Source organism: Cavia porcellus, unplaced genomic scaffold (genome assembly GCF_034190915.1).
Source record: "Cavia porcellus strain 051 isolate PalLab524CR breed Dunkin Hartley unplaced genomic scaffold, mCavPor4.1 scaffold_16, whole genome shotgun sequence".
NCBI classification, from domain to species: Eukaryota; Metazoa; Chordata; class Mammalia; order Rodentia; family Caviidae; genus Cavia; species Cavia porcellus.
This window is the reverse complement of record NW_026947499.1, coordinates 1,990,287-2,015,313: the sequence shown is the minus strand read 5'-3', so window position 1 is coordinate 2,015,313 and position 25,027 is coordinate 1,990,287. Positions and strand designations below refer to the sequence as shown.

Here is a 25,027-nt window from a genome sequence, read left to right as displayed (position 1 = left end):
CAGGGACTGAGCGGGCACAGCTCACAGGGAGCAGGGGCAGCATGGGCCTCATGCCCAGTGTCACACGCTGGACGATGATGGTGAACGTCAGGGCTGAGCTGCATTCCCAGGGGACTTCAAAGGACATCGGGACCTGGACCCACTCCTGCGGGACTGACATCCTTTTAAAGGACACCAGGGAGCCCGCTGGGTGCATACAGCAGAGGCCACGAGGATATCAGGAAGATGGCCATGTACCAGCCAGGAGGGGACACTGGCAGACAGGCCTGCCCTGTTCCTCTATCCTGAGCTGCAGGCTCCAGAGCTGTGGGAAAATAAACCAGGGCTTTGGCCGCCTGGTCTACCACGTTCTGTGTGGGGCATCAGTGAACACAGGGACTAGAAGGGACTGCTGACGTCGGCACTCAAGGCCAGACATCACCTCGTCCTTGCTGACCTGGGCCTGCCTTCAGGGTCTTCAAGACAACATCCCTGCTGCAGGGCCCACCCCCCTGGGGACACCATGTGACGGCAGGCGCCACCGCAGCTGGGGTCGGACTCTGAATCCTGGCCGGCTTCCCCTCCTCACCTCTGCACCGCAAGGTGCTGACTCGTGCAGCATGGACCGTCCACAGCACCACGCCAAGCTCTGGGTTGTGTCCAGCTGCGCCGTTTCCTCCCCACATCCAGACAGCCACGATTACATCCAGGAAGCCCAGGACTGCACTGGGGATTTTCACTCTGCCCGACCGACAGACACAGCCCCTGTCTGTCCATCCTTTCTTCCTTCTCCTGGGAGCTGATCTCGGTCCCATCCCCAGATCTCTTCCCCCTGGGTCTGGTCAGGGTTGGCCAGTGCACGGCTGTGACCCAAAGTGAGACCAGGGCAGACAGGGGTGGTCTGCTCCTGTCGGAGTCCTCCCAGCTGGGCTGCTGCTTCCTGGCCAAAGCTCAGCTCTCACAGCAGCCGCTGGGAAGAGTGGCCATTCCAATTGCTGCTTCAAGGGTGGGGACGTGGCCGTCAGTGACGGGGACCTGCCACCTAGGGCGGGTCGTTGGGTCTCCGTGAGCTTCCTTCTGTCTTTCCTCCCTCCCTTCCTTTCCTTTGTGTCTGCCTCCGTCTCTCTTTCTCTGTTTTTTGCAGAACTGGCGACTTGACCAGACCCTTCATACTGAATTTCCTTTCCAGCCCTTGATAAAAAGGCTTTAGATCCAGTGCTGGGACAAGGTCTTGCTAAGTTTCCTGGGCAGGACTCCACCCTGAGACCCTCCTGCCTCAGGCTCTCAGAGTGCCGGGAGTACGGCTGCACCACACCTGGTGGCCTGTCCATCTCCCTGACTCGGCTGCCCACAGGGGTAGGCGGGTCATGTGGATAAGCAGGACAGGTCAGGGGTGAAAAACATTGAAGGGGAAACAGATGATGAAGATGGAGCCTTGGCTAATGGAGGACCAGGAGTGGGAAGGAACGGGGAGGGAGGAGGAGGGGGATGAGGAAAGTAGACTTAAGATGTGCGAGGTTCACTCACCAACTCCCTGCAGGTGCCACGAGCACGTGCACTAAGAAACACAGAAAAGCCAGTAAGTGCAGAGGGGCTCGTGCACAAGGGCTCTGCCTGCCGGGACGAGGGGCCCTGGCAGGCTGGGTTCTGTGGTCAGGTGAGCAGGCACCGGCCCCTCGTGGTGAGCACAGATTTGAGCAGACGCTGCGGCTCCCTGGCTGAGGTCAGGGACTTGGTCTTTAAACACTGGCCACCAACTTCATTCCAGACTTCTGTGAATTAGCCAGCGTCCTGCTTACCAGAACACAGAGATGAGCAAAATCGAATGTTTTTGAGTAAAATGCAGGAACTCTTGTGACGCTGTGGACGGAGCATCACACAAAATACCTGGCCATTCCCGCTCGGGAAAGGACCTGCCTTCCTCTTATTTTGGAGCAGCTGGTGGCAGAGACACATGTGCACCCCACAAACGCCCCACTGTGTGATCTACATTGCTTCCTGCTCAGCAGACTTCCTGGCACCAGGGGCATCTCTGCGTCTTGTGGGGACCGCACTGGAGCTCTGCAGCTGGGAGAGAGGCGCCTTGTTCCCTCCAGCAAGAGGGGCAGCTCTCTATCCCCCAGGATCTCCCCAGATGACCTCGGCTAGACATGGACAGTGCGCCAGGTGCCCATCTGTCTACAGCGATCAGCACTGCCTCTGCATGTGACAGTGGCCCCAGGAGCTGGACCTGTCCCCAGGCCTCAGCGGCCACTGCCTGTGCCTGCACCTTCCCTTGCTGCCTCCCAGTCCCCAGCTTCCCGTCACAGAGTGTGACTTCACACATCCGTGCCCTTAGCCCTCCAGGGCAGGGCCAGGTCCCACAGGTCTGCAGGTGACAGCAGCTCCTTCAGTACTAGAGTCATCAGAGTGTGAGTTCAGAGGGCCAACTGCCCAGAGGACAGCCAGCCCTGCTCCCCAGGTGTGTTTCTAAGGAGGAACTTTTGAAATTGTGAAGAACTTCCTTTTACCCAGAATTCCTCTCTGAAGTGCAGAGAACTTCCTTTTACCCAGAATTCCTCTCTGAAGCACAAAGAACTTCCTTTTACCCAGAATTCCTCTCTGAAGTGCCGAGAACTTCCTTTTACCCAGAATTCCTCTCTGAAGTGCAGAGAACTTCCTTTTACCCAGAATTCTTCTCTGGAGCGCAGCAAACTACTTTACCCAGAATCCCAAGGCAGGCATTGCTGAACATAAGATGTGGCCATTGTTGCTGCTTAAAAAGGTTCATGGGTGAGTGGGTGAACCCTCCAGAAGAAAAAAAAGATGCTAGAGTAAGTCCTTTCCTTCTGGTCTTCTCCAACATTCTCCAAAACAACTCGGCTTTTGCAAAAGGTAAAGATCGCAGCAGCAGTCACTGAGCTAGGACGAAGACTTCAGAGGGAGAAAGTTGTGGCCCTTCTTGGGGAGCGCGCGTGTCCCCTTTGAGGGTGAGATCAGTGTCAGCGGGAGCTAAGGGTCACCGTGAGGACTTCCACTGCAGAAGGCCCCTTCCACGGCAGCCGCACTGAGGCATGGGACATGGTGATCCTGTGTGTGTTACAGGCTGTGTACATGGCACACACTTTCAGCCTTCCTCTGAGGAAACCCCCAGCCCTCGTTTCTCTGAGTCTCGTCTCCTGCCAGGACTGCAACCACCTTCAGGCCTCTGGATCTCCGGCTCCTGAGGAATGCGGCCTGCTTGGGGACGCTATGCCCTGCTTCCTGCACTGAGTCCGGGGTGTCATGAGGTCCCAGGTTGTGAGACGCCTTCCAGTTCTTTTTTTTTTTTTTTTTTGTTTTGTCTTTTTCCTTTTTATTGGTACCGAGGATCGAACTCACGACTGCCTGCTTGCAAGGCAGGCGCTTATGCCGCTGAGCTAAATCCCCAGCCCCTACGCCTTCCAGTTCTAACGCAGAGTACACCCACCTTGGCACAGGGAGGGTACATTTGGGGCTGCAGAGCCTAGTTCCGGGGAGCCACCTGAGGTCTCTTAGTCTGTGCAGTGTCCTCCAGCCCTCTGCCCACCAGATGCCAGTCGCAGCCCCCCTCTGCACCCAGATGTCGCCTGGTGGGGAGCCACCAGAGTGAGCTCCATGCTGCCTAACCTCTGCTCAGCCTGCACAGCCTCGGCCACCGCATGGACCAACACGCCCCAGAGAGGTTCGTTTTCTTCCTGAAATCAGGCAGCTTACGACTGAGGGTGGGGCTTGGGTCCTAGCGCTGGACACTTGCTTTGGCTCAAGGGAGCCAGCTACGGCTCACATCTATCTTTGCCCAAACTGGAAGCTTTTTACTCAGTAATGTTTTCTCCAGGTTCTGGCTTTCACACTTTGAAATGAAGCAAGTCATCGGAACAGCTTCTTTACCACAGGGGTTTCTGGCTAGGTAGGTTAAGGATGGGTGCAAGGATCTGTATTTCTGTCACTTCTCTGTGACACTGACACTCCTTGTCTAGGGGCTCTACTTGGAGAATCACCACATGAGACCGCATTCATCCTGCACTTCAGTGTAGTGTAGGAGAGTCAGACACAGTATCTGCTATCGTCAGGATGAAACCGTAACTGTGAGACATGACTGTGTGCTGACGCGCTGTGGCAGCCATCATGTGACGATGAGGATAGTCTGGAGGGCGTGGCTGAGAAGCCAGGGCAGCTCTGATAACACAGAGCCGCTATCCAGCCTCCTGTAGACCTGCTAACTCCCCTCTTAGAATGCAAGAGACCTTCCTTCATGTTTTTGTTTACGTCTGTATTTCCTCTGTCTCTAGAGGTGGAGCAGAGGCAGGAGATTGAGGAAGCATTTGTGGGAGGAATGAATCCATTTTCCTTCTCAGGATTGCTCCTCTGGATATATAATTTCCATGCATTTGTTTGCCATCATGTCTACTAGTATCACAAAGATACCCTCAAAGCCTTCCTCCAAGCAAAGCATAGACCTCCTAGCTCTGCTGCATTCCCTGCACTTCTGATTCACCGAATGAGGCTCCCACTGCATGCAGCTGGAGGAGTGCTCGCATCCCTCTCCGTGCCGTGGGGTGGTCAGGCACAACCTGGGGCGCCCTGCTGGACCACGGCCGGGTCCTAATTGGGCGCCCGAAGCTGACTTTTTCATGAATAATCATGAATTCTCCGAGGTCCCTTCTCATTTAGAGCTGCACCACGCAGGTCAGGGGTAAGGCGGAGGGCGAGCTGCGCCCCAATGCCCTCATCACCTGCAAACTGTGAATAAATAAAAGATGAGGTGCCCTGGGCAGGGCTGGCAGCAGGGTTCCCCGGAGGGCAGCTCCTTCGCCCGCAGACCCAGGCGTGGGTCACACACAGAGCAAGTGAATCGTTCCGGGGAGTATTTGTGGGCAGAAGAGTAATGAGGCTCGACCCCCACGATGGCCTTCTGCTGGAGCTGTTGTATGGAAAACTCCTTTTGAGACTCGGGGTGATGTCTGGTACTCTGGGACATCCCTCTGGTCTTGCACCTCAAATTCACAAGCTGGCTTGTTCCCTAAGGACAGGTTATTTCTCATGGATATTCCCTAGCCTTCATCTAGCTGGCTGTTGCAGGGAGACCAAAACCTGTTTTATCTTCTCTCCTTACTGAAGATTTCCAGCTGGGGGGGAACCCCGTCGGACACGTGGACGAGCTCCTGGGCACCCGGCTCCTGTGTCTCAGGCAGCATCAGCCCAGCCTGCCAGTGATTTCTCCCCGTGCCGTGTTCACTCTGCAAACCCCCCTGGTTCCTTCTGTCTGGGTAATGCCACTTCTGTAGCTAATTCGGAGGCTGTCGCTTCCCATTTAGGACCTGAGATGTAGCTGCACGGGCCACTTTTATGAATATCCATGATAAGGAATGCATAGATTGCACATTGAGAAAGCAGTTTTAGTTCTGCCTAATGGACTGCCCCCGCCACTCCCGAAATGCTTGGCTGGGCATACTGGAGAGGTGATTAAAAATTTGTTATTTTGTTCCAGGTTTCTTCTTTATTTTTTTCAGGTTCTGGAGAAAGGCTAGAGCATTCAAATTGCTTGCATTTTGGAGTAATGTTAAATCACGGTTCAAATAAAGAGAGAAATACACATTCATTTTAGTCAAAATGGGACCAGAAATCTTGAGCTCCCCTAGTGAGACACTGGCCCAAGGCAGTGCGTGGGCCACCTGAGGCGATCACATCATACTCGTGGGAGGAACAGGAGCCCAGGACTTGGTCCTGGGACTCAGGATTTATTTATTCCTCTGGTGCTGACAGCGCCCTGATATTTAGTGCCTGGATTGTCTTAGCTGCCTCCTAACTATTTTTAAATGAAAAGAATCCACGAGACAGTCATTTACAGGCACGTGAACTGCAGTGTGCACGAGACTGAGGCTGACTGACCGTCCTGCTGCTGACCAAGCCAGCTGCCCTCACTTCCGGAGTCCGTGACTGTCATAGCAGCAGCGGTGTGTGGTCCACCCACGTCAGTGTCACTAACATCCTAGCTTCCTTTGCCCAGGCTGCTTGTGCTTAAAATTAGCAATTTTTACATAGACCAAACCGTGTGTGTGTCCCATGTACAACACGTGTGTGGAGGACGTGGGGTGGCCCTGGGGAGCTAGGGCACGGGCTTCAGCTCCCTGGCTGTGGCCTCGCAAGACATCACACGTGTTCTCTTAGCTTTCAAAATACAACGTTCTCATGAGCAAACTTTGTCCGGATTTAGTGAAGCCATGGCAGGGGTGGGCAGGGTCCTGCAGGGTGTGCCACAGCCTGGACGTTCCTCTGATGGTGCTATGGTGCTCTGGAGCTGTCCCAGCATCTCCTGTGTGGCCTGACATGGTCCCACTCCCCCAGCCAGGGACCTGGCCACCATTCCTTTGGCTGAGCCCTGTAGGAGCACAGAGAGGACCCCTCTCAGGGGCCACTTGGAGCAGCAGCAGTGCACGGCCATGCCCCAAGGGCAGTAGCTCCTGGCCGGCCTTTTGCATGCATGGGTGCTCAGTGGGTAGATGGTGGGTGAATCTCCCCCATTATCGGGCTCTTCTCCCAAGCTCTCTCTCTGCATGAGCTTTTCACACAGAAGAACAGAACAGAGGCCACCACTGAACTGCCATGGCCAGTGTAGAATCCACAGTGTCAGCTTCTGGTGACCTCGGAACTCCTCCAGCCAAGGATGTGGCAGAAGCTGGGCGAGCACGTGGATAGGCCAGAACATGCAGGACCCTGCTGCCCAGCTCTGCCCTGGGGTGGGTGGCCTGGGAGCCTGGGCGTGGGGCACCGTCTCACTCGCTCGGTGATGACCCAGAACTAAACTAAAATCCATTCTAGCCAAGGACAGAGGCCCGGCTGGCTCCAGTGCCGGGGTGAGCTTAGGACCAGGACCCTGTCCTTTGACACCCACCGTGGGTGTCACCCAGTCTCGCAGTGCCAGGCACGGAGATGGATTTACGAGAGCTGCGACCTGGGGATGGCCCGGTCCCCTCAAGCCTGCTGAAAGGGAGGCTTTGGCCCTTGGGCGTCCTGACTGAAGGCTCTGACCAGAACCTTCTTGTCCACGAGGCGGGGAGCCTGGAAATTCCTCACCACATCTTAGTCCTGAAAAGTACCAGGTTTGGCAAAACCAGAATTGGTGAGGCAGGAAATAATGGAAAAAAAGAAAAATTATATTTAATAACATGCAGTTACAGCTAAGAGGCTCCAGAGTGGCTGCGTGCGTTCATTTAAAGACATCTAAATATGTACGGCAGGCCCAGTGAATGTTTCCTGAGACCTCGGGGAGCTGGGGGTGCGTGTCCCTCAGTAAAACAAACAAGAACGGGCTCTCCCCAGGGGGCCCGCCCCATACTGAGGTCTACGAGAGGCAGTGACCGATCCCTCCAATAAACCATCTGCACCATACCCTGGAAACTGATGCATATTACGGAGAGAAAATCAGGGCCAGCAGATCCAGAGTGTTGAACGTGACAAACAGCACCGGCCACCCTGAGGTGATCTTTGAACAAAGGTTGGAAGACGCAGGACACCCCAGCACTGTGACGAGTCCAGCGTACGTGGGGTACTGGGTACAAAGACAGCCACACCAAGCACTTGCCGTCCTGTGTCACGTGCACTCGCCACGTGGCAGGAGCCTCGCTCATCTCCCCACCAGGAGGCAAATCTCTGCCTCCTCCCTCCATCCTGGTTTTAGCCAATGGACCTTGAGCAAATGAGTCCCAAGTAGAGGTGACAAAGCACATATGCGGGGGACCCTCTCTCTGGCTACTGCTGAGCCCCAGAATCCCACTGAGTGGCCCTCCTGGATGGTGAAAGGGGGGTCCACAAGCTGCAGCCACATCAGAGCTGGAGTGGAGCCAAGGCAGGGTGAGTGACCGAGAACCCACTTCCGGTTTCAGTGGCAGCAGGTCGCAGCCCGAAAACACAGAGAACAAATCCCCCACATCTCCGTGGTCACCAGGACTTGGCGCGTAGCAGGCATGGAAAGACGGGCATCACCAGAGCATGCTGAGCGAGGGATCATGGTTCAGAGCAGGGTTGTGGAGGGCCAGGGGCCAGCAGATTTGGGGCGCTGCGGGCAGGGGAAGGAGCATGGACTTTTCTCTGCAGGGCTTTAAAGACAGAGGACAGGATGCAGTGGGGGTAACAGGGCCAAGAGGCCCTGGGAAGCGGATGCTGCAGTGACCTGGGCAGAAGGTGACAGGCTGGTCCCAGGGAGAAGGGTGGACAGACTGGAAACTCCCTGGGAACATCTTTCTCAATTCCAAGCAGACTGGGTTCCATTTCCCCTCCAGATGTGGGGTTTTTTCCTTACAAAACACCAGGCGCTGTTTTCCATCCTGTCTTCGAAGCCAGAATATTGGAAGCCCCTTGGCCTTCTCCCTCCCCCCCCTCTCCCAGCGTCCATCCCGCCAGGAGCACTGCAGCTCCTACCCTAAGATGTGATGTCCAGCACAGGTCGCTGCCCCTCCATCTCCTCTTCCCAGCAATCACCATCTCATCCACACCGGTGTCCCCTCCTCTGCGAGCGACGTGATCTTTGCTAAGTCCACTGACTGAAATATGAACCCCATAAAGAGATCCCGTCACAGAGGCATCTGTGCAGGTCAATGTTTGACCAAGTATCTGGGGACTGAGCTTTTAAAAATGAGACCATCACAGAAGGTGATCAGGTTGTCCAGGGGTCTGTTTGTCCACTGCCTTGGGACAAACCACCCTGAAGTCTGCAAGCCCACACTTCAGCTCTTCTGCTAATCCCCGCCATCGCCTTGCTAGGGGACCTCCCCACTAGACTGGAGTGAGAGCACGGGGCCTTGGAGGGATGTGGCTGTCACCCGTGCACTGTCCACTGGAGTGGACTAAGACCCGCCCCGCAGGTTTACAGAGCACAGTTCTGGGCCTGTCTGCAGAAGGCCTGCACGGTGGCCAGCAAACTACCAGGAGAGACCGCCTCCGGATGTGGGCAGCACCACGCCACACACTTGCAGCCTAGATGGACTAAAAAGCCAGGGGAGGAGGAAGGGTGCCACTCTGAGAGCCCAGGCTCCCGGCGGGCACGCCCCTTGCTTGGGACATTGGACCCCAGGCCTGTCTCTTTCACATCCCATGCAGGCTCTGTAGGGAGCACCCGGGTCTTCGATCTCTGGCTGGGGCTGCATCTTCGAATCCTTTGCTCTTCAGCGTCCATCCTAGCTGAGCAGCTCTGGGATTCTCCACCCCTGATCCTGTAAGCCACGTCAGTCCCTGCATAATCACACACAGACAGCTATAGATCCTGCTGCCGTACAGAACCTGACCCGTGCAGGGCCAAGATGCTAAGCTGGTGCACTGGCTCATCAGACCTCAAGCTGCAGCTCTCCGGTTTGTACCTGAAGGTCAAGGCTGCTCATGTGGTCAGGGTCAGTGCGGGCGGGACAGGACTGCCCAAGGCAGCAGGCGCAGGGAGGCCCACTTGATTTAGAATAGCTAAAGTCATGGCGGGAGCTGCCAGGCAGTGCCAGGCCTCGCCAGATCTGGTGTCTGAGAAGCACCATTGTTACGGCTCGCAGCTGGATGTCCCCCTGCCCCAAGCCTCACGCACTCCTAGGTGGGGCTTTGGGGAGGGGCTGGATCAGGGTGTGTCCTGTTGGATTAGGGTACGTGGTATGGGATTAAGGGGCTCTGATAGCTAGACTGGCCTGACACAGTTCGGGGTGTGGAAAACAGAAGCTCCACCCTGGGTGTGGAGGGCACCAATCTACAGACTTGCAGCCTGACGGGATAAAGGGGACGGAAGGCAGGCAGGCTCCCTATTTCCCGCCTACGCCTCCTGCAGCCACACCGTGGACTCTCTCCCCTCCGCGATGCCCCCTGCCCCGTCGTGGACCATCTCTCCTGTATGCTGTGCCACCCTGCCTTGAAGCTGGGTGACTGAATCTGCTACAAACCGTCAGCCAGAACAAATCTCTCCTCCTTTAACTTGGGGGGACAGGTACTGTGTCTCAGCCACAAGAAAAGTACCTAGGACAGTCTTGCAGGAGGAGAGGACACTGTCACCGTGCTGCTAAAGAGAAGCCACTTGGAAGCAAGTGGCTTCCACAGTGAAGCCTCTTGGAGCTGAGGGGTGGCTGCTCCCTTGGGCGGGGACACACAGGGGTTCAGATACTCCTGCTATCAAACAATCCCCACGTCCCCATCATCTCTCCCTGAGCAAACACTGTCACTTTTCTTGCAGAGGGAAATTTCCCAGGGACCGAACTTCCTCACAAGCGAGGAGACACAGCCAGGTGGGGAGGCTGGCATGCACACCTGCCCCTGTTCACCGGCACCCCGTTCTCATTTCCATTTCCGGAGGGGAGGTCAGCACCACCGGTGACGCTGCAGCCAGGCGGAGAGGCCGGGGACTCCTAAACTCAGGCCTCTCATCAGCAGAGTTCTCTACCCTATCAAGCCCAGAAATTGATCACATGTCCAGAGTGCTGGGTGTGTGTGTGCGTGCACACGTGTGCACTGAAACACTAGGCGGGCTGTCAGTGTGCCCCACGCCAGGCTGTGCCCAGGCTGTATCCAAAGATGGGGTGCCTGTCAGCATCCTGCCATAGCTGGGCTCTGTCACACGCCCTAGGAACCTGCCCTGCTCATCCAGAGGGGCTGGGCTGGGGATTTCAGGACTGGGGCAGGGATCCTAGGCTGGGCTGGGGATCTGAGGACTGAGGGGTGGATTTCAGGCTGGGGAGGGCATCTCAGGCAAGGACAGGCAGCCTTCATGGCTGAGTCTCCAGGGGGCTGTCCCAACTGGACGGGAAGCTGGGGTCTACGCTCCTAGGAGGGGACCCATCTGCCATCCTGCACCTGAGGCTGGGCTCTACTCTCCAGACCGGCTCCTGCCCCTGCCTGGGATCTCTGGGATTTGTTAATGCAGCCGAGGTCCTGAGCTCAGGCCAGCCTGGGCACACTTCCCTTTCCTTATACAATGGCTCTTTCTGTTTCATCAGAAATGCATCAGGATGGATTCCAGGGGGAGCAGGCGGGCAGGCAGGGCGAAGGGCAGGGTGTCTTTTGCGTCAAGCTCTGGGTTTGAGAATCCCAGAGACCTGAGTGACCTGCAGCTGAGCTCCTCAGGAGAAAAGATAGTACTAATTTGCTAAACAAACCGAACTGCTCCGAGGTAGAAATTATGACAATGGACCTCAAGTCTAAAAGCAATTAATGTGAGCCGGGTTGGACCTGGGCTGAACCTATTTATTTTTTAAAATTACAGAACATTCTCTGAATTGAACTTGAAAGCTGTAATTCCCAGTTCTACCTGAAGCACAAAGGATCCGCCGCCCCTGGCACTGCGGCCCAGAAGCAGACGGGAGGGCGGGCAGCCGTCCGGGGCACACAGGACCCCTGGGGCTGGAGAAGAATTCCTGTGCTTTCAGAGGGACAAAGATTTTGTTATCTGCTCTCACGGAGAGTAGGGTCCAGTTCAGTGCAAAGGGCTGTGATTTCAAAGCCCTCCTGTGTGACGTACCTGGCTGTTTCCCCTGGAGACGGGCTTGCTGGAGGAGTCCCTGGATTATCCCTGGTTCTGTCACCCATGATCCATCGTGGATTATCATCTGTGGGTGTTCCATTTGCCATCTCTCACTGATCTATGCTTATGTGCACCATCTATTACCGATGTTTTTCTATCCACCCACCTACGTCTCCACCAGCTATTATCTGGGTATCCACCCTCACCCGTATCATCTGTCCATCAATCCTTCACTGCTTTTCTCTTTCTTGTCTTATTTTCTTTGAGACAGGGTCTCTATGCAGCTCAGGCTGGCTTTGCACTTACTACGTAGCCCAGGCTGGTCTCGAACTCTCAGCAGTCCTCCTGCCTCAGCCTCCCATGTGTTGAGATCCGCTTTGCTCTCTGGTACTGAATTCAAGCACTTTTGCACTGAAACATGGTGCACATATTCTGATACAGCCCTGAGATCCTGGAATACGCTTGTCTTCCAGAAGAGATGTTGCTTTGACAGCACCATGGAAAAATGTGTTATGCTTTGTAACTAGGTGTCCCCTCAGAGCCTCCTGTATTGTAGTGGAGATTGGGGGTCATTGTTGGACCTAGTAGGGGATGGTATTCAGCACTGGCTTAGTCCGTGGATGAGTTTACAGCTGAAGGTGTATTGGGAGGTGACACCTGCTTGGAGGAGCAGGGGCATAGGGGCGCGGCCTTGACGGGTCCGCCTCCCTCCCTTCGTCCCTGTCTGCCTCCTGCTGCCATGCCAGGAGCTCTCCATGCTGCCTTCCATCCGTCCTAACACGGACCGAAACCTCTACAGACTCTGAGCCGTGGAACCCTCCCCTCCTTTAATTGGTAAGTATCAGATACTGTGTTTCAGTGACAAGAAAGTCACACGACAACCCCTAAACTGAGTTGCACAGCTGTCACCCCTCAGCCCAGCCGGGAGCCTGCCTGGGCTTCCGGACTCGGCAGCGGGAGGAGCCCAGAGTGGGCCAGGTCACGCACACGCTGCCTGTGCCAACCTCGTGCTGGCCCACCTAGGGTCAGCACCAACAGATGGCACAGAGCCTTGCTGGTGACGCGAGGCTCCCTCTGTGCGTCTCCAGCCTTTCCTGCAGGTCACTGACCTCTGTATGCCTCAGTTTCCCAATCTGTCATGTAAGCTCGTACCGGGACCGGAGCAGAGAAGTATGAGCAGACATTCTTATCATCACTTGTGAGTCAGCAGCCACCGCAAATCCATCGCAAAAGGAATAATCTTATTTCTTCAGTATTGATTCCCTACGTTGAAGATTCACAACATTAACAAACTCTTAACACATCTAGACGCAACAGTTTCACGTTACCAAAACGAGCGGAATCATGAATACATCGCATGTCTTCAACGGCAAGTTCCAGTTTAATGCAAATAGTTAGCTCCTCGGGGCTCTCCAGCCCCGCTCTGTTAGACCCCCTCCTCTGCAGCTAAGTAAGAGCCTGCACCTGTGCTCCGACGGGGGAGGTGGGCAGGGGTCCAGCGAGCCCCATTCATGAGTTTCTGTCCTCTCCCAGCCCTGCTAGCTGGGGACAGAGAGGCCCCTGGACTGTGGAGCCCGGAGCTGGGAGGAGCCTGGACCTGGAACCCTAAAAATAGGGTGGCAGCTTCTGGTAAGGGAGGTAAAGCTGGGCAAGGCAGAGGCTTGGGCTGAGGGTGTCCAGGGCTGGTGCTGCCCAGCAGGGAAGAAAGGATGCCAAGGTCTGGAATCCTATGGCTTAAGTCGGCGCAGGGCTGGGGTGTGGCCCAGGGCGCTGTCCACGTGCGAGGCCCTGGGTTGGACCCCGCGCACCAAACAAAATGACAAAACCCTAACGCAGGCTGTCAGTGCTTTCCTAGTCCTGCCCAGGGCCACTGGTTTCCCCAAAAGCAACGGGTGCGCCATCAAGGGAGATGCTTCTCTCCTGAACCTCGTGTGGCCACAGCTAGCACGACGACCTAGACAGTCCTCCTCCTGAGAAAGGACACAGCAGCAGACAGCCCCGTAATGCGCTCATGCGTCCTCTGGGGCCAGCTCCAACTCCTCACAAAACGTCTGCTCATTTCCAAGAACAGCTGACCTGTCCTTGCTTGTGACACCCACAATGTCCTCTTCTTTTGTCCTTTTTTTTAATGCCAGAAATCGAACTCAGGACCTGGCACTTTCCAGGCAGGTGCTGTGCCACCGAGGCAGACCCCGGCCTGCCCCTCCACTTATCACCATCCATGCAGCACCTGTGTGATTATTTACAAACCTGTTTCTTTACGCCGACTACTTTTTAAATTAAGTTTGGTCCTCACTAACCAGTAAATCACAGTTGGATAAGCTAGATGTATGTTATTTAATAAACATTCCAATAAACGCAAGATGTAATCTAGAAATAACAGTGAATGTTTAAATTACATTTACTACAGGAAAAGACGCACTGCCATGAATCTCTTTAACACGGGCTCCTCGATTTGATATGTCCATCCCAGCGCTCGGGAGGCTGAGGCAGGAGGATCACTGTGAGCTCAGGGCCGGCCTGGGCTACATGAGACCTCTTCAGGAAAACAGAAACATTCCCCTTCCGTGGTCATTTGACTTTGGGGAACAGCCACACATCACCCAAAGTTAGGCCCGGTGGATAAAGCGGAGGAGGACGTGGTGCCCTGTTTTACAAGTCTGCCTTGCCCTTAGATGGCAGCTGGCAGCACGGTTCACCATGTTTTTGATCACAACTGGTAAAGACACTCAGGGACGAGGACTCCGGAGCAGGGGGGTAAGTGTGCTCGGAGGGAGGAGGACTTTGAAGGGATTAGCACCATTCTCTTTCACTGTGGTAATTTTTAAGAAATAGAAGTGCTCACTGTATTTCAGTCATCCTGTGTAAACCAACTGATGTGAAACACACTTCATCTCCTGCAAAGCCGGGAGCCACTCCGAGGAGACCACCGCGCGGGCGTCGGGACCTATCCTTTTCTTCCTGCAGGCCTCCCTGGCGCTCCCTGTGGTCACTACCCTGTCCTCCTGAGCCTCGGGTTGGGGAGGACACTCTCTTTTGAAAACTGCACCATATCCAGTGTCCGGGAGCCAGGAACGCACGCCAGGCCCGCTGCGTGGTTTCTCCGAGCGTGGTGGCACCCAGTGAGCTGGTCTTCCTCTGCGGGTATGCGGGGTACAGCAGGTAACTCCTGGCAGCAGCAGCACCGGCTCCTTCCGAGTCTCAGAGGCAACCCAGAGGGGCACACAAGTGCTCAGCCTGTGAGTGGCAGGCCGGCTTCCCGGCTGCTCCAGTGAGGGGGCTCTGGCGTGTGGTACGGGGTCCACAGGGTCCCAAGGTCTTGCATGCTCGGTGGATTCCCTCTGGAATCCACTGTTCTGACGAACGTCCCTGTTCCCAGTCCATCCAGCCCGGGCGCAGCCCTCACCCAGGGTACCGCCGTGCACCTCCTGCCCTGCCTTATCCACCAGCCTCACTGGCCGGAGCATCAGGGGAACCCTGTCACAGCTCTGCTCCACTCTCCCTTCCCAGTCTCTGCTCCCCTTGAACACTACCCACCCCTGCTTTCTCCTCTCTGCTGGGCCCAGGGGAGCCCCCAACATCACCGATGGGACCATGGCCCCTGCCGTGACCTGAACCCCTCCCTGGGTGTCTTCCTGGGTATGTGGGCTGACTAAGGGCCCCGTGGCCCAGCCTTCCCCGCACCCCCGTGCTCTTTACAACACAGCTGCTTCCCCCCACTGTGTGTCCCCCACTCTGGGGACCAACTCACACTGTCCAGCAGACCGGAGCCAGACCTGGGGCCAGGGACTGGGGGCACTCGGGCCCTTTGGTCTTCCTCCTGGGGCTCCACCATTGCCTTGCACAGAAGTCTGGGTTGGCCTGATGGAGGACGCAGCTGGGTGACCACTGTCTTAGCCACTTCCTTTGTCACTGGGACAAATATCCGACCCCACAGGTTAAAGGAGGAGACGTTCATTGGGCTGTGGTTTCAATCTGTCCTCAGTGGTTTAAACACAGAAACACTTGCCACGCCGGAGGGGCTGGCAGCGGAGAGCTGCTCAGGGCACAGTGGCAGGAGGCAGAGAGAAGGCGGAGCCTGGGACTACCATGCACCGTCCTCTGCAGGCCACACCCCTACCAGCAAGCCGGCTAGAGCGCCCCCCCGGGGCCAGTCACCTTCCACAAGCCCGGCCTCTGAGCACAGGACGCCTTTGGGGACACCCCACCTGCCCCCAGCAGACAGATGAGGCCGGCCTCGGTCAACCAGCACCTGACCGGCTGCAGGTCACGCAGGCTCGCGGTGCGGCAGCTTCTCCCCCTGGGTGACGTGAGACGTTGGCTCTGCACCTCAGGTAGAGCTACACTGGTCCACAGAGGACCAGGGGCAGCACCGCGGCTGTGACCAAGGAGGAGGCGTGTGTCTCGGGGCCCCTGAAGTGACTTTCCCTGGGAGCTGCAAGGGGCAGCCAGCCTGCCTGGGCTGATTATAGCCCAGGGACACTTGGGGGGGACATGCCGCAGAACGGCAAGGTGGTGAACTCCCAGGGTCGCAGGCCACTTCCTCTGGAGGGCTCAGCAGCCGTGACAGGGAACCCGCATGGGACCAGGGCCCCCATAACAGCACAGCCCACCGGGTGCCACCTGTGCCCCTCACGTGTGCCAGGTGTCCCCACCGCAGGGATGCTGGCTTGCCCATCTTGCCTTGACTCCTGTGTCTGCCAGACTAGATCCTTGCTCAAAACCACCTTTCCAGTGACACATATGAGTGTACAGATGCACACACGTGTGCAGGGATAACCTGTGAGCACACGCTCCTCACTGAAAGGGTATCCCTGTGATGCCAGCACTTAGGGTGGGGGACGCAGAGGTGTTCGGGGCTTGTGGTTAGGGGTGAGGTGAGGCAGGTGAAGCAGCCACGTCCCTTCTCTCCGGAGGAGACCACATTTACAAAACCAGACCCAGGAGACTGTTACGAGGGGTGCTGGGGGTGAGGGGAGCACAAGATGCGTATCTACAGCTCTGTGCACACGATGGGGATGAGACGTACGTGTATGTGCGCATGCATGCATGCACAGCTCCCCCTTCCTCCCTGCAAAGGGAACGGCAGCTACACCAGAATGGTTTGTACACCACAGATCCTCCACGCCTGGGCGTGTGCTGGAGATTCTGCAGGGACACCTGTGGAGGGATCAGTTCATCTGGGCTTCCCTGAGTGCATTTTAGTGTGGTGTTAATTCTGATTTTGGTGCGGGAGCCTCCAGAACTTCTTGTGACTCGAGGCAGGGAGAAGGACTTTGGGAGCCTCTTCCTGGCCGGCGAGCTGCTGGGCTCTGCTCCCCTGGAGCCCTCATCCACCCACATCCAGCCTGAGCTGGGCTCTGCAGCCCAGCCTATGGCGGGAGACAGCACTGGAGGAACCCGTCCTCCTCCTGCCTTCCGGCCCCCACACCTCGCTGTCTGCTGTGCTTTGAGTCCCCTGCAACCAATTTAAGAAGGGAATGGGGAGGCTGGGAGGATGGAGTCACAGGGCCATGCGAGAGGGAGAGCAGGTGCCCGTGTCCCTGCCTGGCACGGAGCTGTGGGGATGGTGACCGGCGGGGACCGCAGTCCCTTCTCTCCCAGTCGGGTCCATAAGCCGGGGCCAGGCTGGCTGCACCCTTGAGTGCCCTGGGATTTCACACACCCTTTCACCACGGAGCGTGTCCAGTATAGCCGTGCGGCCACACTGGCCACATCAGTGGGGTGTGAGTTCCTGCCCTGAGCCCTGGGAACACCTCCTGGGCTGGGAAGGTGCCAAGGCACCGGGTACCCAAGGCTGAGGCACAGGCCTGGCACCGGGGTCTCTGATTTCTCAGACCTGGCCAGGAGGGACGCAGGTGACCACAGGGCCCCCAGCGTGCAGGACACGGGCTCCTGCATGCACCAACTTGCCTTCACCACATCTTCGTCTGACGACCTGCACTCCACCGACTCCAGCAGCCCCGTCACCGTGCCGTCCTCCTCCACGGACACCACCTTCACTGGCACGGCCACCGTCTTCCCCGTGAGGACGGCCGTGTTCAGGATCTCCGCCTCCTGCAAGAGCAGAGACACCGTCCGGTCACAGCCCGCAGGGGACAGAGCCGCCAGCCCGGAGATGGTACAGCCGGCCGGCCCGGCCTCCCCGGGCAGCGAGCAGCCTCTCATGGGGCCTGGAGATGCTGAGACCAGGACAGCCACAGAGCCTCAGCTCTCCTGTGTCCTGCAGGGGACAAGGTGAGGACTGGACCTGGCAGTGAAGGGCGGCAAAGCATGCTGTGCTTGAGGGCTCAGGAGCTGAGAGAAGCTTAGCTTAGCCATGTGGTCTCGCACCCTGTGGAGTGTAGGAGATGGCAGAAGACGTGTGAGGCCCTGCCGCACAGCCCACAATCCCTGTCTCCCCGAGGGTGCCTGGCTCTCCAGTCCTGGCCTCTGCACACCTAAGTCACCACGGTGACAGCCTCACAGCCCCGCCGAGGTGATACACGCATGTGAAGTGCACACACACCGGAAAACTTGCATCAGCTCATGACATGATTTCCCAGGGAGGCCACAGCTGAGGACCTGGCCCCTCTCCCACCCGCAGCCCCAGCACAGCTGGGTTTGCACTGGCCAAATCCACAACGTTGTGACCGTCCTCTGCACCCAGGGCCCTGCAGGCTGTATCTCTGTCCCTGGCTAGGTCTGCCTGCTACAGGTGATGGACAGCGTGGCTGTGTCCTCTAGGACCCTGTAGGACGGAGTGAGATCCCTGTCATTGCTTCCCAAGAGCCCGATTTGTACAAGGAGAAAACTGAGCCCCAAGATCCAGGAAGTGGGCCTGACTCCGAGTCCTCTCTTGCGTAAAGAACCAAGTCCCAGCACCTCGCAAACTCCGAGTGGTCATGCCTCCTGAGCCCTTGAGCACAGTGTGTGCTTTGTTGGGTCCCAGGCCATCCCTTGCTGGGCGTCCCAAGGGCATCTGCTCTCACACCATGTGCGCTTCTCGGGAGAAACCCACACCGCTGGCAGAGCCTCGGCAAGCCTGCACTGTACTGTGGCGGGTGGGGGCGCTGATCGCTGACCCGGCCACGGTCGCCATCCTTGCTCAGAGTGCGAGTCTGAGGGTCGTTAGGGTGCAGTGTGCTGTGTGGGCTATGGCAGCAGGAAGTGAAGATGTTTAGCGTCCCCACAGCAGGTCCCCTCTCTCCTCACTCAGCCCTGCCTCTTACGCACAAGCAGCCTCTCCCCTCCGGACACCAGGGACCCCACACATTCTGCCATTTCCCCTCTGAGTTCTCAGCTCCATTTCCTTGTATTTTGGGTAAAAACAGACTAAAAACACAGGAGGGGACACAATCCGTATAGGAGGCTGCTTCCCGCTGCCTCTGGGAAGGAAGAAGCCCACGTGTGGATTTTTTGCTCTGACCTCGAGGGCAGACGGAAAGGAATGGGCAGCTTTGGAGTGGACGGGAATGCTCTCGCCAGGGACCCAGGGGCTCACGGTGCAGCAGAGAAGCAGCTGGGGGAGCTGAGGCCTCGCATCCACCTCGGGCTTGGGGACACTGCTGTGAGTGCCATGGTGGAGGAGGAAGTCCTTCTGCACCTCAGCAGTGAAACCCAGAGCAACGGTAACACGCTCGGCTCCGTGGAAAGAGGAGGGATTGGGCTGCACCCAAGGTCCAGGGAGAACGGAGGGGTGCAGGAGGGGTGCCCCTGCTCACACCTGGGACCCCTATGTCATGGCCACCAGCCTGATGCCTGGGCCCCATGCAGCCCTCAAAGACCCAGGAGTCGCACTACCCTGGGCCACCATGCACTGTGCCTTTGAGCCTGAGAACATGGCCCACGTGGTGCCTTGTTCTGTGTCTCAGACACCTGGAGAAGCTATAGGAGGCAGAAGGAGAGAAGGGCGTGGTCTAGGGGACAGAGCAGGCACTAGAGTGGGTCCAGGGTGCCTTCCTGGGAGTCTAAGACACTGTCTTCCATGACAGGGATACAGCGACTGTCCCCACCCTGCTGGAGAAATGATCACCTGTGTCTTAGCACAGGTTCCCCTGGAAACGGAGCCCGAGCCGCAGATTCAAGAGCAAAGCTTTGCAAAGCTCAGGCCACTTCCAAGGAGGGGGAGGCAGCCCCAGCTACCACCGGCCCCTCACGCTGGGGTCTGCAGACACAGCGGGGTTGGGGGGAGTCACATGCAGTGTAGGGGTGTGGACGCGGAGCAAGTGGTTTCTCTTGCTCCAGGCTGACCTGAGGGGACTGCATGTTACACAGTGCTCTGTAGCTGTTCCCCATTGGGGTACCTGGGGGAAGCCAGCTCTGGGGGAGAGACCCAGCAGGGGCAGCGGAAAGGAGCCTGGGCCCCTGAGACCCTGACCTTGAACTTGTACCCAGCCGCTGGGGAAATAATGGGCTCTCCCGCCCCCTCTGCAGACATTGTTATCACAGATAATCACACCCTCAGCGGCCACCTGAGAGGGGGTGGTCCCCCGCTTCCCCTCAGTCTCAGCTGAAACAATAAGTTAAATTGGTTCATTGTTTCCAAGCAGAGAAAAACACATCTGTTTTTTCCTCCCTTTCTTTTTGATTGTTCTTGGCTGTTTTTTGCACAGCTCCTTTGGAGACCACTCATTTTAGGACATTTTAGGACAAGGCTCAGAAAGCTTTGCATCAAGGGCTCCTCTGTTCAACAAGCATCCCAGAGGTCAGAGGCACACACCCTGGAGACAGCGTCCCCAGGTGGACGGCGTGGGGTCTGCCCGGGAAGTTGGAGGCTCCTCCAGCACCTGCAGCTCACCGCTGACTGTAGGTGTGTGTCCACTTGACACCGGGCTGCGGGAGCTCAGTGTTCGAGGACACGGACCTCTGGTTACCCTGCACGCCAGGCGCGATGCTGCTGACCTGTGCCCTGCATGAGCTCTTCCTGACCAGCCGTGGTCTGCCCCCCACTGAATCCAATGCCCTGGAGGAGCCTCAGGGAGGCTGATTCTCCCGCTCCACCCCTTGGTGTGTGTTTGTGGGGCTGCTTTTTCTCTGGGAAACTCTGCTCCTTTGTATTAGGCTTCCTGGGACCAGGGACAGACATACTGCCACGGCCTGGCTAGGATGACAGGTGTCTCTGGCGCTGTCATAAGCAGATCTTTCTCCCTGGGGCCCGAGTTCCTCTCCAGGCCAGGGAGACAGGAGCCCAGTACAGCAGGTGCCGAGGGGGCAGTGGGTGCCGGGGGGCCCTGTGCCACCTCCCAGGGTCGGTGCTGCTGTCCTGGGGTGGATGGCTCCTGCCATCGGAGACCTGCGTCACGGCTTCCTCCTTCATTCTGGGAAAGCTTGTGCTCTTCCCTTTCAGAAAAATGCAAGCCGAGTTAAGTCTTTTGCTTACAAAGCACATTAATGAGTAGAATTGAGCAGGAAGGTATAAGAACGCCGGCTGCTTTTAAGATTTTATTCTGGACTCTCCTCGAGTCGCGGCCTGCATTTCTTTAATCAGCATCAATCTCAGCTCTCTCACAATTACCGACCTAATAGGAGGCTCCTGAATTGAATATTGTGCTTATCTGTATTCTGCCCAAGTCTTTGAGCTCCCTAAGCGGAGCCTGAGACAAGGGTTTGGGCGTGGCTAGGTCACTGCTGGAATCAGAGGGAGGGTGTGGCACAGAAGGGAAAGCTTAGATGCTGTGGTCAGGGGCGGGAAGGGAAAGAGGACACCTCCATGCGCTTAGAGTATTATATTATGACAATCACACCAGAGTTAAATACAAAGAAAGTGCAGGAACTCTATCCACGCGCTAAAGACCCAAGGAAATCCAGCCGAGGGCCTGGATCCACAGGGATGTCCTGCATGAGTCCAGGTGAAGGCCCACAGCCCACAACAATGACACACAAGTCTGCTTCACGGATCTGTGCTGGGAAGGCCCAAAGGTCGGCGGGGGAAGCCAGAAAGTCTGTGCCAGCGGGCTGAGGGTTCTGCACCGGAGCCAAGAAATGAGGTTCAAACTTAGGACCAGGGCTCCCCCGAAAAGGACCACAGCCATCCTCAGTGACAAGTAGGTCCCGAGCTCCTCCAACAGGGAGAACAGCATGACAAGCTTCTCCTGGAGACTGAACAACACACATCTTTCCATCTGGAACCAGGAAGTGATGTTCAAAGTAAGGACCAGAGCTCCCCCAAAGTGAACCACAGCCATTCTCAGCAACAGCAAGGTCCCGAGCTCCTCTGATAACAGCCGAGTTCATATCAGGAAATCCAGCACGACAAGCTCCTCCAGGAGAACCAACGGCTCCAAACAACAACACACAGGAAGTCCCACAATGCTCTTCTCCCTCTCCAGGCCTTCTGTTCACGCTGGCTACTGCCCTCAGGTGGGCTGTCCATGGTCGGCACCATGCTGATGCAGTTCTGCTGGCTTTCGGGTGACCACCAGTTACCAGCCCGCTACAGTAGGTGAGCTGTGTCCCAGGGACTTGATCGTGTAAGGAAAGCTGGGATCACGAACCCTTGGGCTGCAGGTCCTGCAGGTGCCCACACTGCACCCCTGGCCTTGGGCCTCCAGGAGGTCAGGAAAGCTCACGGAAAGTGGCAATAGTGGAGGTGGATCAGCCTGGGGAAGGATAATTCTTCCCTCAGGTGGAAATGCCCAGGACAGTGAAGGCCAAGGGAATGTGATGACACCAGGGGCCAGGGACCTCGGCTGTAGAAGGGAGGCATATACTAGCAGGCAAAGGGCAGGTTTCAGGGCAGAAGTATTCTCTCTCTGTGCTTGGGACCCAGGGAAGCTGAGAGCTCACAGGGAAGACCACACTATGATATCCCTGAGCCAGGACAGAGTGGAGCCCACAGCCAGCAGGAGATGAGCCTGTATCCCGAGTCACAGCTCCACAGGACAGGGCTGACCACTGGGGCGCTGGTGTCCTACCTCCATGAGCTCCTGTGGATCCACCAAGTTCTTATTTCTTCCTCCCAAGTTGGCAGTGCCAGGTACACGCTACTGCGCTGCATAAGGAACCTTGGCAACGAGCACGTACGTGGCATGGCGGGAGTCTCACAGGTGGACGTCAGGAATCGATGGTCGCAGCCATCTTGGCCTGGGTGGGGCAGTGCAATCTGTAGCATTTGGGTGGTAACACTTTTACCCAGTGACCACGCAGTTATCAGAACATGTGCCCTCCATGAAATGACATGCGACTGTCAAAAATCTGATCCAAGCAAACAAAAGAGAAATAATAAATGAATGCATAGTCACTTGGGCTACTTCTCATGATGTCCACCTGCTCTTCAGCGCATCTCCATGGTGACATTCAGTTCTGAGCACTGCGGTATCAGCCTGGGATCTTCCTCGGAGATGACCGCATGTGTACCTGCTTGCCTCAGCGGACAGGGCTCCTCAGGGGTGAGAGATTCCAGCCGCAGCCCTGCTGAGCCTGTGTCAGCCAGAACCAGGCAGGGGCTCTGCGGGCTCATGCACGGTCTGCACACAGTCTGAGCCTGAGAAACGGGTCCTTCCTCAGTGGCCGCTCAGGTCCACAGAGTCTAGAAGTGGGTGGGGCACGTCTAACTAGGGAAGCTGAGAGGGGGCAGTAGAGCTCTGAGATGGGGAGGGAAACCCCGTGGCCAGCTGTGACCAGTCCCCCAGTCCATACGTCCACCCCGGGCACGCTGGAGCTTCCCTGGTGGTGCAAAAAGCCATATTCTTCTAAGTCTGCTCCTGGGCTTCCATCTAGATTTCATAACACTGGCATTCTGTGACCCGTGCCGTCAGCCCCACTTCCCGATGACAGGGAGAAACGGAACCTTATAAGAATTCTCAGACATCAAATGTCAAGGGACTGTGAGGGCGGGAATTTAGGCTCCATGGAAAAATAAATACATCGCTTAGCTCAAGGCAGATGCCTGGCGCAGACCAGCACCCTCCCCATCACGGGACAGCATGTGCGGGTAAAAATTAAAGACAAGACCCAAGAACCCCCACCCCGGTGAGGCACAGGCAGCGCCCGACAGCAGAGATGCCTGGCCAGTCCAGCTGGCCGCTGGTGACTCTGCTCGTGGTGACTGCAAGGGGATTTGTGAACGTGCAGTTAGTTCACCCCTCTGAGGTCCCCAGGTCTGTGCAGTTAGCAGAAATGCAGGAACATGGAAATTTCCCGCTCGCCCCAAAACTGAAGGTTTGTGTGTAAAGCATTTCTGCCCTGTCGCCCACTCTCTCCCATCCCTTTCTCCACTGTCCCTGAGGCTCTGCGGGTTCCAGGTGGGGTAGCCGCAAGGACTGGGCCCCAGCCAGCCCGGCTGCCTGGGGCCCTGCACAGGGCCCTCCCTGCCCTGTGGCATGGGCAGCTGGAGGAGCAGCTGCCCCTTTCTTGTTTTATGCTGATGTGACTCAGGACCTACTTGTTACTGTGACACAACCTGATGTATCCTGACAACTACACGATGGTTCCAGCCTCAAGAACAGCTCTAGACTGCTCAGTCCTGAAACCTCAGCTGTCCCCCCAGTACCAGGCGGCCAGCAGCCCGCCTGTCCTCTCCATCGCCCTGGCCTCTCCTCTCTGGAGCTCGGGCAGCCGCAGCTGAAGCCAGCTGGGAGGCCTGTCCTGTCCCTGCAGAATCCTCTGCTTTAGTGTGTTTTCTCCATGGTGCGTGATTTCTTAAATCTTTTAAATTAATTTCCCAGCAAAGATCAATAACCTAATAAACAGCATGGTGACTTATCACCTTTTGCTTCTTTAGTCCCTCTTCTAATAAATAACCGAGGCCCATACTGACGGGGGACAAGGAGCCTTCACAGATATCGCGTTAGGCAGGGAGCTGCGAGGCGGCCACAGAAACACCAGGCCTGATTAGTGACGCTATGCCTGCCCATAAATAACCGGTGTGCCTCTTTGCACAAGTGGGATGCACGTGTCAGCCCGCCACCCGTGTTGCACAGATTTATAAACCACTCTGCGTCTCTGAGTGCGTCTGCGCCTGGGTGGAATGGCTGTGGCGTGTCGTGGCCTCATTCTTCTGCCTCTGGGGAAGCGGGAGAGATGAGCCACAGAGTCCGCACGTCTGTGCTCGGTGCGCAGGTGGGCACATGGCTTCCCTCTGTGAACTAACCATCCTGTCGAGGTCACATACGCTCACCATTCAGTGTTACGCTTGTATGAGACTCCATAGAAAGCCCCCTCCTGAATCCCCATGTTTGTTCCCTGCGGGCAACGTCAGTAAACCTCTGGACGGGGTTAAAAAGGCTGGTTTTCCCCTCCTGGCAAAGCCATGCTTGGGACACTTCCTCCTCGTGGCGGTTCAGATGCCATCTCCTGCACCTGCACTGGGCGCGGTGAGGTGTGCACTCACCCTTGGTGAGGGTGGGTGCTCTGGCTGGAGTTTCTCCACCAAGAATGTCCAGGAGCTGCTGCTTCTGGAGATCACATCATGCTGGTGGGCAGAGGCTGTGTGACCGCGCGTACAGGAACCAGAAGGAGAAAGCGTGGAAACAGCCACAGAAGGGGAAAGGAGGGGAGGACCAGGGACGCAAACACTGTCCAGGCATCATGAGTGGCCGGGAGGGGCGGTTAAAGGGAATGAAATGGGGGAGCTCCAGGCTTGAA

At 56.8% G+C, this 25,027-nt stretch overlaps 1 protein-coding gene across 3 annotated transcripts in view; it reads right to left on the bottom strand.

The window, feature by feature from the left end:
* Nucleotides 1-25,027, bottom strand: part of Tmem132d (transmembrane protein 132D) — a 444,208-nt gene that overhangs the window by 45,466 nt on the left and 373,715 nt on the right. For all 3 annotated transcript variants that reach the window (XM_063225471.1, XM_063225470.1, XM_063225472.1), the window contains exon 5: nt 17,375-17,518. In XM_063225471.1, the coding sequence (XP_063081541.1) occupies nt 17,375-17,518 (144 nt within the window). The remainder of the gene's footprint in view (nt 1-17,374; nt 17,519-25,027) is intronic.